Below are 14,862 nucleotides of genomic sequence, written 5' to 3' on the forward strand. Positions count from 1 at the left end.
TCAGAAGAGCGAACAGCAGGCGGGTCTCCTCCCAGCGCCTTCCTAACCGTGTCTACTCAGAAGTAAGTCCTTTCGAATTCAACGGGGCTTCCTCAATGCTAAATGGGGTTAGGACTGTCTAGCCGCAGTCCCGTCTTTCAAGCGAGGCCTGCAGACCGAAGGCAGCCGAGAGTCCTACTGAGCCGCTTGAGGAAGTGGCGGCGGCGGCGGCCGCGGCGGCCGCGGCGGCTCCGCCTCCTGCGCAGCACCCGGCGGCTCTCAGTGCGCAGGCACGGGTCGCGCCGAGCTCGCCGGGTGTCCATAATACGTGGCGTCTGAGGCTGGAGCGACGCACAGGCGAGAGATGGGAGCCGCGCGAGAGATCTGCGGCTAACCCAGCTGCATTTGCTCGCCCGGCAAGGAAGGTGGAGGAGAAGGCGGATCAGGTAACCCGGAGCTTTCTTAGTTGCAGACTGCTCGTTCGCTTCCGCCGCTTTCTCTGGTTTGTTTGTTTTTTAACCCTGCGCGTTACTTTCAAATCAAAACACAGAAAAACCGAGCTTCTGGAGCAGATCTGGGTCCGCAAGGGAGGCAGGGAGCGAATAATCCGTTTTTGCGAAGTATGCGTGTGCGTTTGAGCGGGTGCTCACTGCATGTTGCATACTCTGTCCTAGCAGTTTTACAGAAGGAGAGAGAAGGGCTCATCTCTGCGTTTAGGAGGAGCCATGTAGACACAGTGTTTGCAACTTGCGCGGTGAGTTTCCGTCCGGGAGAGAAAAAACCCTCACCCTTCGCTAGAAGGCTTTTTTTGTTGTTTTTTAAACTTGCAGACTGCCCTTCCCCTCCCAAGGATTTGCTGATCTGGAGGAAGGCGTTGCGTTATGGTTGGGGCTCGAGGGATAAAAGAGTCCCGAAATGGTTAGAAATAAAGGGTGCGCAGGGGGCACTGGAGGAAAGTGGGGTAAAGTGTCCTCTCCCGTTGTTGTTTACTTGGCAGGTAGAAAGGGGAAGGTTCTTAAAAACGTTTAATAAAAAACACCATAAGAAATGAATGCACGAGTTTGCAGGCTGGAGAGTGCCTGGGACGCTGAAACTGTTGCTTGGCTCGTTTATTGGCGTTCAGCACCTTGGAGAGCTGCCGCGCGGAAGCAGCGGGACAGCAGTGAAGGACACGAGCCGGCAAATGCCCCTGCTGGCCGGGCCTAGAGGCAGCTTTTGATTTATCTTGTGCCTTGTCTAAGAAATGTTCTCCAGCGACCCGATTGCACATTTTAAAACATTGTTTTAACTGATTTTCATATTTACTTTTTACATCATGTGACCCTCCTTGAAACCTTAAGGTGCTAGTTACATAAAAATATTAGTATTGGTATTAATTTGATTTCTAATTATTATTAAACCTAACACCCCATACTCAATTTCCTTCCTTCCTTCTTCATAGGCAATAGTTCATTGACTCTCATGTTCCATGTATTTTAAGCCTGTAACATTGTATCCCCAGCTCCCCCCCCCCATTTTTCAGTCCTGGTTCTGTGAGTCAGACCCCAAAGGAAACTGTAGCCTTCTATTATTAAAGTCTGCCAATCAAAGGTAAATCATTTTATTGTCAATGAAGCTGACTGACTTTTTCTTTATTGCGCGTGTCTCTCAAAACATGGCTTGAGTTTATAATTTATTGGTAATCATCTTAGCAACTTGTCAAAGAAATATTCAACAATGACCTGCCTACCCATGGGGGGGGCTTTTAAAGAGGATTGATGGGGCAGAGGCAGAGAAGAGGATATGAAATCCTACAGAGGATTTCCCACCTCCCACAATGGTTTGTTGGGGTGCTACTGTAAACAACAGATTGTTGCATAAGCTGATGGCAAAATGTTTGTGGCAGGTGTTAAGATGCCTTCACACAAAGAGTTAGGCATGTGGCTTCTAAAGACCTATGGCCCTCAGGCTAATTTCAGGTGGGCTTCCAGATGCTGCAGGCCCACAGTTGCTCTCTGGACCACCCCTCTGGGAATTGCTTGAGGAAATGGACAGAGCCAAAAAGATGGGGGGAGAATCCCTTTGCAAGCAATCTGCTCCAACATGTGTTAATGGTAAGGGGGGAATGGATAGATAAATGGAAGAAAGGTTAAGAACATACACACATAGCTATGCAATGCTACAAATGGCATCCCTCAGGTCATGCCCACCACTGGCATGCAGCTCCCTACAAATTACCTTTGAGCTTCAAGAGAAAAGGGGGTATTCCTCACCCTTGCCCTAAATGTCTCATTCAAGTGGGTGGGTGACTACTTGACATTCATCAGGTCTTATCCAGATCACTGTTTGGAGAGATGCATGTGGTTCCTCAAGTGTTTCAGGGGATCCAGATGTTCTTCCTTGAAGAAATGTAGGGCGACTTGTAGGACACTGCATTTTCCCAGTGTAAAACCCAGCATGCTGAGGGAAATGTGATCAGCACTGTTAGCACTTCCTCTATGATAGTGACTGCTGTAGAGGACATGGCAGCACAAATAAGCATGGGCATCAGAAGCGGTAGTCAGCCTTCAAGGCCTTACTTTGTTAGATGTTGTTCTCTCCCTGTAACAGCAGAGTGCATAAGCACTCAAACTTGTGGAGACCTGCAAGGTTACTGTCGCCGCTGAATCAGCAGCAATAATTCCCTGCCATTTTTGAAACCATTTCCTGTGCTCTTAAGGCTGCATCTTCCCCCTCTCCAGTGCAAAAAAGGACAGCCTGCCAATGCTTTCTTTAAAAAAGAAAACCTCAGGAAAATATTCCCTCTTACTTGCTCTACTTGTATATTATCTTTGAAGATAGCATTCTATGAATTATCTGTTTCATGTCAGTGAAGGTCATCTGAACACCTAGCCATTTGATAAGGGTGAAGGGGTGAATATGCCCTGGATTGTGGCATTAAGGTGACTGCTGTCCTCACAGAAGGCATGTGGGTTAACATAATTAAAGTCAATCTTACTTTTTAGCTTAAAAAATGAGAAGGTAACAAGTTATTGCAATTTTCACATTATCTGTAAGTATAACGACAAACAAGAACTAGTATTTTTCTCAAGGACTGCTTGTATAAAATAGATTTTTCTAGTTTTATTATAGGAAAAACATACAGATGAATTGTAATCACTCTGTGTGAGATATATGCTGCATGCAAACTTCTGAACAGTAAAGAGTTCTCACAAAAAGACTCATATTAAGTTCAAAAACAAGAAACTTTTAAACAGCTGACTGGTCCACAGTTATCAATTCCTTCTTCTATTTTGTCGGAGTAAAAATTACTATAACAGAATCTTCTGTTTAGAAAGTTGGTCTTTGTACACAGATGTGCTCATCCAAAATCTGCTAAATTTTATGTAATGGTGGGCACAGCAATACTATCCTTAGGAAGAGGGAGACTCTATGGTAGAGCAAGTGCCTCATCCATTGCCCTACTGGCTTACTAAGGCCAGGGTGAGAGGAAGGAGACAGGGTGTTTAGTTTTCCCTCCTGTTGACTTCAGTGGGAGTGAAAAGCCTACTTTAGACCATGGGTTGGTGCAATTTCCATCTAATTTTGTGGGTGTGTTGTGGTTAATGAGTGAACTTTGGATCCTGCAGATTCAAGGTCACTCCTGACATGCCCCCTTGGGAAACCACATTTGTGGCCCCTTACTGACCCCAGAACACCAGTGGCAGGCAGCTGCACCAGCAGAACTTCTCATGGGCATACTGGGGAAGGTTCCATCAGCATAGACCCTCCACACTTACACAGTTTCCTAAAGCCTGCCAACCAGACCACATTTAGCTGTAGGATTGCAGTCAATATTTTATTTTGAATTGCAGCTCAAGCCACAGTTCCTTTGCATCTGCGTCTGTTCTGCTTGTGGGGCGGGGAGGGGGAATCGTTTTATGAAATACTGATGGGGACCAATAAATGATCTAAAAAGAGCTCTAATGTGTTCATGTTTCCCTGGACTGATTGAGACAAGCATCACTATTTTTCTTCTGTTATGTTACTGGTTCACATTATACTGGTACATACTCTCAAGTTACTCATGAAAATATAATGGAATAGATTAAAGATTCATTCAGTACTTTTTGCAACCATGTTCTCAACATTTAATCTATCTATTCACAAATCTGATCACACCTTCAATGTGCTGCTGGAGTGTAATAACGCTCAAAATCCACGCAAGGCAGCCTTTGCCATGGCAACAGAAGTTGCTAAGGGATTACCTACCAGGCAGCTGCATGTTCCAAAGATCTGATTGTACATTATCTTTGTTTCTCAGTGATCTCACTCATTAGCTATTCTGCTGTGAAAAGTTTCAGTGTCAGCTACAACTTGCCGGATAAGTTAAATCTTATAACTAAAGGGCCAATGTAACTTACCATCCTTAGACAACCTTAGAGATTTGTATTTTATCCAACAATCAATTAGGTAAAGGTAAAGGTACCCCTGCCCGTACGGGCCAGTCTTGACAGACTCTGGGGTTGTGCGCCCATCTCACTTAAGAGGCCAGGGGCCAGCGCTGTCCGGAGACACTTCCGGGTCACGTGGCCAGCGTGACATCGCTGCTCTGGCGAGCCAGAGCCGCACACGGAAACGCCGTTTACCTTCCCGCCGGTAAGCGGTCCCTATTTATCTACTTGCACCCGGAGGTGCTTTCGAACTGCTAGGTTGGCAGGCGCTGGGACCGAGCAGCGGGAGCGCACCCCGCTGCAGGGATTCGAACCGCCGACCTTTCGATCGGCAAGCCCTAGGCGCTGAGGCTTTAACCCACAGTGCCACCTGCGTCCCACAACAATCAATTAGATGCAAGCAAATAATACATCATATATCAACATTTATTTTGTAAAAATATAAGTCTTCCAATGCCTTCTTTCTCCATTGTAAGTGTGGGTTATTTTTGCTCTGCTTCATCCTTTCAGCTAACATACTTTTGTGATGACAGTCTCTGCTGTTTTGTGCCCAGAGCATAAGAGAAACAAGTTTCATAAGTGATGCCATCCATGGGACTAGACGGTCTCTAAGATCCCACATAACTCGATTCTATGGGAAAGCTTGTATAGTTGACATTAAAACTTCGTGGAGGGGGGGCTTGCTGAAAACAGCCCTCCCCCACTTGGTGCCCTCCTGGTGTTGAACTACAACTCTAATAATCCCTGAACATTGGCTATGCTGGCTGGGGCAGATGAGAATTAGAGTCTAACAACATCTGGAGGGCATCATGTTGGGGAAGGCTGACTTAAGGGATGAGAGAAACCATTCACAGGGATTTTGCTGGTAATTCTGTTTTCCCAGTCCCAGCCAAAGTGTTTTTGGAGAAAATCCTCTTGCAGTTCAAACTTCAGCCAGTCCCTTGGTCCATTGCTTGGTCCATTCTGCATCGGCCTGGCCACAAACAGGAGCAGGCAGGTAGCATGTGCTGGAGTTGCAGTATCCCGGATAGCTCCAATTGGAGTTCACCACATCTGGAGTTCAACTGAAGCCTTGTGTCCTCCTTGGGACAAACTACACCTCCAAGGTTCAGCCCCACATTCCTGAAGAGCACCGAGTACTAGGGCAAAACTATATAGCACAATAAATGCTTCACTGGCAATCAGGCATGTGGTTACAGTGGTTTTTAACAGTAAAGACAGGGTGTGTGCGCAATTCTTCTCAAGATCACAACACACAGGGAAGGAAGGTTTTACCCTTCTCTCCCCACCCATGATTCTGATTAAAAATGCTGTGGTTATTGACAGGTAAGGAAGGTTACCATTGGTGCCAGTGGGAGTCTTTTCCTTGTCATTAATTGTAGCGTGGGAGGTGATTTCACTGGGATCACAGCTGGGGACAGAAGGCTTTCCTCTAACTTCCCTGTGTGCTGCAGTCCTGATTAATATTGAGATCCCACACACCTGCTATTAAATAAACAAAAACTGCTAGCGTGATTGCCAGTGATGCATGTAGTATCACTTAAAGTGGTAGCTTTCTGGCTGGGAGCTCAGTTCTTTCTTGCCTGTCATTCAGCACCTGCCTTGTGTGCTGCCTACCTTGGCAAGCAGTCACCTGTCAGCTGCAGTGCCTGATGTAAATGGTGCTAGTCTTTCAGTGGGTTCTGTCATCAACTGCTTTCTGACTCATGGCTGCCACTTCAAGCATTAGACTGGGAATACATGCAATGTCAAACAGATGTGTGTTGCTGTTTTCTTTGACAGCATCAGCATCTGTTTGGGAAGAGGGGGAACAGGAAATAGAATAAACTAGCCAAAACAAAACAGAAAGGCAACAAATAAAGGAAGGACAAGAGAATGGATGGAAGAAAAAAGAAGGGCAATGTGACCTTTTCAATTAATTAACTAATTGCAAGGATATTCCAATTGGTCTTTAGATTGATGAGACAGTGATGGATATCTTTACAATCAGAAGACTTATAACTGGCGCAGCTGTGGTCGCATTCTGACTGGGTTGGTTTTTGTTACATTTCCTGTTAGTTGTCATTTACAATTACTTTTGTAAATTAGAGCTATGAGCCAAAGAAGTGGTGTACACTTGGGTGAGGAGCATATTGAGCCATTAAGAGCTTCACCAGCTGTTTCTGCTGTGGTAGGCCTCATGGTTGAAGAGACAAATGTTGGTTTGGATAACATGTGGCTTATCTCTTCAGCAGGGAAGACTGCTGTGGCAGAAACTGCCAGCATAGCTGGCAAATTCTACTCTCTACAACTCAACACTTCTTCGGATTGTAGCTAGAGTCAGTTGATACTGACAAAAGTGGCTTCATGTTGCCTGAATAATTATAGTTGCTCATTGTTGTTGCTGTTTTCATCATCAGTTCTTATAGACTGAAACAAATTAAAAAGCCCAAGGAAACAAAGACTTCACCATGATGGGGAGCTATGTTCTGCCTACATGAAGCATGGAGTCAGTGCCCTGTCTCCACGGTCAGAGGCAGTAATACTTCTGAATAGCAGTTGCTGGAAACTGATGAGAGTTGGACTCCTACAACATCTGGAAGCCACAGCTTCCCCACTCCTCTCTTAGATGATGCCTATTTCCCATGTTTGCACCTTCTAATGGGAACATCCACAGTGCATCTCCTCACAGTATTGGGCCACAAATGGTGTAACATTGCTACTCATGTCAGGCATGGAGAAACTTTGGATCCTCCCAAGTGATGCTGAACTCCTATCATACCTTTCTATTGTGCACATGAAATTATCATGCGTAAAAAAAAATAACTGTTTGTCTCCCTGGCATACCAACTGCTACACACTTTTGGGGTTCCAAGGTATTGGAATCCCTTGAGTGCCCAGGACAAAGAAATAGCAATGTGTGTTTTACAGCAGGAAAACAAACTTTCATAAAGAATTGGCATTCCTCAACCAGTAGGAGAAATACCACATAGCAGGCAGCCAACATAGTACGCAATGTACTTTAACCTGAAACCTTGAAAGAATTTAATCCAAGGGATTTGAGGGTTGTTGTCATAGTGATGGAAATAGCAGCAGCAGCAGCAGTCAGTCTGTGCCCAATTCTGTGACTTCTGTCTGATTTCTATATCATTTAAATAGGAAGGTTGACACTCTTCTCCACCATAGGTAATGTATGCAGAGCTGCTGTTCTGCAGCTGGCTGCTAAAATGAATGACTTGACAGGAAAAGGACATGAAACCTTATCCACTATAAGAAATTAAATTTAGAAACAGGAGTTGTGGAGAAGAAATCTTGCTTTAGATCAAAGTGTCTCAATGAGTTTCATAAAAGGAAATCACACGCTATTTTTAGGATACCAGGTAAATTTATTCAGTGCTGATCTTACTCACACTTTCCGATTCATATAATCCTACTAAATGCATCACAGGGAGAAATGTCAAGCTCTGCAGCAGAAGCTTCTGGCTGGCACTCAGCCATTGCTAATGGTGTAGTATATTATAACAGCTGTATTGTGCTGCAACTACAATAATTTCCGCAGTGTTGCTTCTGAGTTCCGCCTGCATTAACGTAAGTAGCTTTTTAAAAAAAACAGAATGTTTTATTTTAGTTATTGGTAGGCAAGTTAGTTAAACCTTTTAAGGACTATTCGGTGCTACTGATTATTGGCAACAGGTATAAGAAATTGTCTGTTAAGCAAATGCCTATTTCATAGAGCTAGTCATTCTCTTGGGGCACTGCTGCTGTAGCATGAATCCATGATCAAAAGCAGTAAGCTAGCCAATTCAAAATCTTTCTGGGCAGGGGCTGTGAGCAGAGCCAGCGAGGGATGTCAAGCTCTTTACAAAGGTGAGAAATTATGAACATTAGTCTGACTCAGACCAAAGCTTAGTAATGTCTCCTCTGCTCACTTCCCAAGACATTAGGCAGAGATCCTTCCCAGTCTTACTATCCGATTAGCCAGAGACCTCCACAAATCATACACACTGCTTCTGAGCTACAGCCTTACCCTTTAAGAGTACATGCAAGAGAAAGGGTGCTCTTGGTGTTATGTGTAGAAACAAAGAGGGGAATCAACTAGGGTAGGGACTTGCAGACTGAGGGTCAAACAGACATGATGGCAAAAGGCGCTTAGCCATAAAAAATATTCTGTGCTCACTGTGTAACATTTAACTGCACTTAAATCATGCATTGGCTCATCCATGTATGGCAATAGTGTCATTGGTGTGTCTGTTCGGATTGCTGATCACTAGTAGGCTAACTTCACCTGAAAGCTGGCCAATGCACTTGCATGCTTTGAATGCTTATACAGGCAAGTGTTTACTCATGTTCTGCATCACATCCATGGTGAAAGAAAGGCAGGCTATAAATCCTGTCTTCATATTATAGCTACCGTGGGAAGGGCAGTGTTACCACATGTCCGTTTTCGCATTCTGATTCACTATGGACTCGGTTAGATTTCTTCATACTACTACAAACCTTTTTTTTACAAAAAAAAATATGTTTTGATAGGTGCCATACTAGGTATCATGGCAACCTATCCCTGTTAAATAAAACCCTTTGTGGCTAGCCAAACTTATCAGTGATTTACTTTTTTTCTGAGTTGTTGAAGGCAACAGGGATGGGTGGAAATATTAGGATGGTATGTAAACAGATTGCCACTGGTCCTGCTTCCTGTCCAGTCCTCCCAGCATTGCACACTGGCTTTGCAAAGGACTCTGCTGTGCCAGCCCATCATCCAGGTTGTGTCTGGCCCCCAACACAATGCCACCTCTTGCTGAAGTGGGAAGATCCAGTACCGAACATAGGGCTCACCTAATATTGAGTCAGATCATTGTTCTATCTGGCACAGAATTGTTGCTTGACCCAAGAGTCTCCAGCAATAGCATTACCCAGCTTTCCCACCTGAAATCCTTTCAACTGTAGCTCACAGCAACTGAACCTGATATTTTCTATTGGAGATCTATCATTGATCTGTGAATCCTCTTTGCCGGAGCAATTGTGTATATGGCGGACCCATTACCAAACTTTTCTGGGGGGGGGGGGGTTTAACAGCACCCTTTCAGCCACCTGGCCATTCCTGCTTTCTCTTAATGCATTTCCATGGTATATGAGAGGGCACCCCCTTATCCTTTGAGTCTCTGTGCAGCAATTGGTCAACCTAAACTAATCCCAGCCTTTTCTATGGTTGTGCTCTCCACTGTCAATGCATTCTGAGCATCTCCAAGGGGAGAGGGATAGTTTTAACCCGAGGTGCTTGGTTTTGTACTGACGCTTTCATTGTGAAATGTTAAGGGGGAAACTACTATGATCAGGACCAATGAAGGGTCTGATCGTACAATTGCCTGGAGGGTTTTCTTCATGGGATATCTTCCCTATCAAAATGTCACCTCTATTTTTACTTTGCTTTCCCTGCGAGCTGTGCCATGCCTCTGTGGTACTCCATTGTCTGACCTTTCTCATTGCAGGGGAGAAGGATGAGTGCTTATGCTGACATCTGTGCATCCAAACAGGCGCAGCAGGGTACCCCGGAAGGAGGTTACCAGCGCTATGGAGTTCGCTCTTACCTGCATCAGTTTTATGAGGACTGCACAGCATCCATTTGGGAGTATGATGATGATTTTCAGATCCAGAGATCACCAAGCAGGTGGAGCTCTGCATTCTGGAAGGTAACAGCTATCCAGTATTTCTCCTGCAGCAGATCTGCATCAACTATGACCTGAAAAGCCAGGTGGAGTCTCATCAAACATGCATTGTGGCCTTCCAGATGCCAGATGTTTTTGCAGTTCCAGGCAGGCAGAAAACAAGAACATTTTCTGAGCCCCTGATTGGCTGCATTTGCCCTAGTGGCAGAGCTGCATTGTAGTGTCAGTATATTGTAAGGAGGGAGAGTCCTCTGGAGTGTTAAAATAGTGGAAACAAACAGACCATATTTTCACTGACCAAAAGCATGTCCAGATTTTCAGAATTAATTGATCCAAATTCAGCTTTTTATCTTTTCAGACAATAATAATAATAATAAGTGCCATTTTTTAAAAAAGGAAGGATGTTCATAGTTAACATGTTACTATTAAAGGCAATCAAACCATTCCATCAGGTTCCATCCCCCCCCCCCCATATTACATAGCTACATTCAGAGTGAGTTCAATTCAGAATCACAGAGCTGGGAGGGACCATGGGGGTCACCTAACCCAGCCCCCGGCAATGCAGGAACCTTTTTGCCCAAGAAGGAGCTTGAACCAAGACCTTGAGCTTAAGAGTCTCATGCTCTACTATGACACTTTTTTCCAAGTTCATACACACATATGCCCCGCACCCCAAGAAACTTAATTTGAATTTATTGGCACTCTTCTATTTTAATTTTTAAAAGGTAAGATTATTCTGAGTGTGCCTTGTGCTCAGATACTGTTGATGTTGCCACAGCTTAGGTATCTGTCACTATGCACTGGGTTGCGGCCTTCATGCATAAATAAATATTATATTATTCATCCATGTAACAAGTTATGGCATACATTATTCCCCATTTTACAGAACTGAGTACTCAACAGATCCACATTTGGAGGAATTTGACTACTGGTGCTCCAAATTCAAAAATTCACTTAAGCTTGCTTCACACTAAGATGATGAAAATATTAGAAATATTTATGGGCCTCAGCAAGTCTCCCGTATAATATCTGGGTAGGGGAAAATTAATGCCATGAGAACAAAGATGAGTAGGTCAAATGTCTGCCATTTTGAAACTTCCCTATTTGGTAAATTCTGGGGTCACAGGAGACTGGTGACTGCCTTTTCCCTTGCAATGTCATTTCCTCTCCCAAAATTGTGTTTCAGATCCCATTTCTCAGGAACCCACATATTTATAAGCCTACAGATTTATTTATGGACATGAACACTTCCTATTTCTGCCCACATCCCTGCTGAATTTCCATTGTCTGTGTATCCACTGACTGCTTGCAGATGCAGTTAAGGTTGTGAAAATCATCTGTCGACTCGAATTCTACATGACAGAAGCCTCCAGGGGCTCACAATGGCACTGCACGTTTCATTGGTGTGATGGCAGATGTCAGTGACATGTCACGTAGATTTAATAGCTAAGACTGAAAACAATAAAGCAAAAAACTGCCGCCGCAGCTTTGCTGATTTCTGAATCTTCTTTGTCTTCTAGGTCGGACTCATCTCAGGGACGGTGTTTATGCTGACAGGGATCATCGTTCTCGTCGTAGGTTTTCTTGTGCCGCTCAGAATTGAAGCCCTGGGAGTAGAAGATTTTGTGGTGGTGGATACACGTGCAGTGCAGTTCAACAGAGCCCTTGACATATGCAAGTTGGCTGGAGCAATATTGTTCTGCATCGGAGGAACCACAATGGCGGCCTGCTTGCTGATGTCTGCGTTCGCTAAAAGCTACTCCAAAGAAGAAAGGTACCTGCAGCAGAAATTTAAAGAGAGAATTGCAGACATCAGAGCCCATGCACACCCCGTCACCAAAGCCCCGGCGCCTGGAGAATCCAAGATACCCATCACGTTGTCCAAAGTTCAAAATGTCCAGCCGTTATCTGAAACCTGATGTTTGTTTTCTCTTTCCAAACATACCCATCTTGTGAATTTGAAAAGGTCAGCTTTGGCCTGTGTATGAATCTGTGTTTCCCATGCAGTGTAACTGCACTCTGCAGCCAGTGGGGAAAGGAGCAGATTGGGAAGGAGGTGGAAATGGCTTGAAGGGGATGGTTCAGCCATCAGTGGCTTGAACAAAGCATTAATATTATGAGTTGTTCTCTTATTTTTAATAGTTGCATTGAACCCTTGCAAAGCACCGTTTGATTGCCCTTCCCTTTAAATTTGTTACACATTTCATGCTGCTTCCAGTTAACTGACATGTTCATACCTGTTTTATTGTGGACGGCTTCAAGTTATGTTCTCTTGGCTCTATAGCCAAAGTCCAACAAAACGATATTCGTGCACGTTGGAGAGAACCATCATGCAGACAATGGGAGCAGCTTTCTCATTTCCACCACGTGTGCTTGTACTACTGGGGAAGAAAGTTGTCTTGCAAACCAAAGGGCAGCTTTTCTCTTCAGCAGCATGAGTTGCTGTGGTGGGAACATAATGGGAACCTGTCAATGCCCTCACCTGATCATTCATTTGTTTTTAAATAGAAATGACAGATCATTAATGTGATATTCCATATTTACCCAGTCCTGTTATAGAAGAGTTATAATAAGCCCTTCTTTGTAAAGAAATTCATCCATTACTGTCATCTGAAGAGCATCCTTTAGAGTCTACCAGTGAAATCCTATGCACGTTTACTAAGATGGAGGTTCCACTGAGTAGGACCTTTTTCCATGTAAGTGTCTACCAGATTGCAGTCACTAGAATTCCATGCATTCTTGTAGAAACCTGCATGGCAGAAGGTTTGGTTTGCTAACCATCAGAAGATGCACTTCTCAGTATAATGATTGAAAAATATCCTGTTGTGAGCTGAGCCCCAAATTTAACGCCTTCTGTTTCTGGGAAGTGCAATTTTGAAAGTTGTCATTTAAAAAAAGAAGATAACTTTTGTGTGGAAGTGTATACCAAGTTAACCCACTTGCAGGTCTGGTCTCAAGTTTTCAGTAGGAAAAGAAATGTAACTGAGGCTGTTTTTCCGTACAGCGTGTGCATTTCACATTGATACGAGATAAGAACAATAAAAGCCCAGTTCTGTGCTTCATGCACTGTGCACTGTGGTGTGTACACAGAGCTCTTGAAAGTGTACACAGAGCTCCTGGGCACATAAAGAAGGACCTTTTATATCAATGGTAGGAGCAAATGTACACACACAAAGGAATACATGTGTAGATCTGCTCCCTTTGTTGAAAAGGACATCAAAGCCCCTATGCCTGCACCAAATTTCTGGACTGGGGAAGCCATGGGGCAAGTTCCTCCATGTTGTTGCCTAACTTCCATGAATTCCAATAGGATTTGTGCAGGAACATTTCCTGGTGAATCATGCATATTTTTTAAAGCTAAGAGATTCTTCTTTCCTTAAATCCGATTGCCTGAAAGAAACTATTAAATGTGATGCTTCTATTTTTCTAGATAATAGAAAGAGCTTATCCTTAATCATAGTACAGTTGTGTTGATGCTTACCTACAGGTTTGTCCTTTCCACTAAAGATATAAATCATCTTTGTCTCTCTCTGTATGTCTCTCTCGCTATAAAATTCTCTTCCTTTTATTCTATGGATCTAAAACAAGACTATGTAAAGAGATGTGACCTTTATATTCTTTGACAATATGTGCCCACCTTATAGTTCTGTCTATTTTTTTCAATGGATTAAATAAAATTATGAAGAACTGGTCTGTTGATGGAAAATGTTTCCTTTCAAAATATCAAGTGGGCATAACGAGCTGGATGGCCCAGCACAGAGATGAGGAACCTACAGCCTTGGTCAGCCTAGGCAATGGTCAGGGAGAGAGAACTCACAACATAGCACTGGCAGTGTAACCACATTCCTGGAACAAGGGTTCATGACCCTTTTGCCAACCACCCAAACAGAGGGGCCAGGAAATGCAACAAAGGCTGGCAGACACAGACACTTTCCTTTAACCCTGCCATAGGCCTTACGTTTAAAAAATGTTTTCGTTTACAAGTTGCATCTATGACAAGGTTATGTGAAGTAGTTGTTTGGGCAACAGATGATGTCAAGAGCATCATGTTCCTACCTTCAGTGTAGGTATATATATCTAAAATCAGCTCCTGTAAGGAGTGGTGTGTGCAATTTCACTCTCTTTCTTTTGCAACAGATGCATGAAGACATCTGGGATTAGAAAGGTTTCTACATCAAATGGAAGCACACCTCTTCCCTCTCTAGTTAGATGCAGCCCCTAAGATAATGGGCAATACCATCTCACGATATCTCCAAGGACTTACTTCTCTCTTCTCTCAGCCTCTTAAGTCATTCAGCTGATATACTCACCCTGCTATCATGTATTGTGCGAGGTCCAGAGGGTGCTAACATGAGAACAGACCTTCTCTGTAGTGGCTCCCCATTTGTAGAATGCTCTCACCAAAGGGGTTTGCCTGGTGCCTTCATTATATATTTTTTAAGTATCAGGCTAAAGCGTTCCTCTTCAACCAGGCCTTTGGCTCTTATGATGAAGGGAGATATATAAATCAAATCAATAAACAAAATAATGCAAAGACGAGGAACCTGTGGCCTGCCAAATGTTGTCAAACTGCATCATTCATCATCTCTAACCTTGGCCATGGTTTCTGTGGCTGATGGGACGTGAAGCGAGTCCAACAACACATGGAGGTGCAAAGGTCCCCATACCTGGTTTAAAACATGAACTAGAAGTTCCCTGCTAAAATTTCAATTGTACCATGAATTCCATGGGAGGCCTTGCGTTTGTCTCACAATATTAATTCCCCATCCGCATTAGGAGGCTAATTATGCTTGTCAATCCTTATAGGGCCATTGCAAGAGTTACTGAAA

At 43.8% G+C, this 14,862-nt stretch overlaps 1 protein-coding gene across 1 annotated transcript; it reads left to right on the forward strand.

The window, feature by feature from the left end:
- Positions 1-236: 236 nt before the first annotated feature.
- On the forward strand, positions 237-12,935 carry NRSN1 (neurensin 1). Its single transcript, XM_079983894.1, has 3 exons — positions 237-425; positions 9,857-10,057; positions 11,554-12,935. The coding sequence occupies exons 2-3, from the start codon at positions 9,866-9,868 to the stop codon at positions 11,950-11,952; spliced, it is 591 nt and encodes a 196-aa protein (XP_079840020.1). The 5' UTR covers positions 237-425; positions 9,857-9,865; the 3' UTR covers positions 11,953-12,935.
- Positions 12,936-14,862: the final 1,927 nt, after the last annotated feature.

This window comes from Podarcis cretensis (assembly GCF_951804945.1).
Source record: "Podarcis cretensis genome assembly, chromosome: 7".
Taxonomy (NCBI): domain Eukaryota; kingdom Metazoa; phylum Chordata; class Lepidosauria; order Squamata; family Lacertidae; genus Podarcis; species Podarcis cretensis.

What these genes read in the sequence shown, in the direction of transcription:
- NRSN1 (XM_079983894.1), top strand. Translation starts at nt 9,866, where the DNA reads ATGAGTGCTTATGCTGACATCTGTGCATCCAAACAGGCGCAGCAGGGT. An exon ending in GGAGCTCTGCATTCTGGAAG is followed by an intron (nt 10,058 to 11,553) that starts GTAACAGCTATC and finishes TTTGTCTTCTAG; the next exon opens with GTCGGACTCATCTCAGGGAC.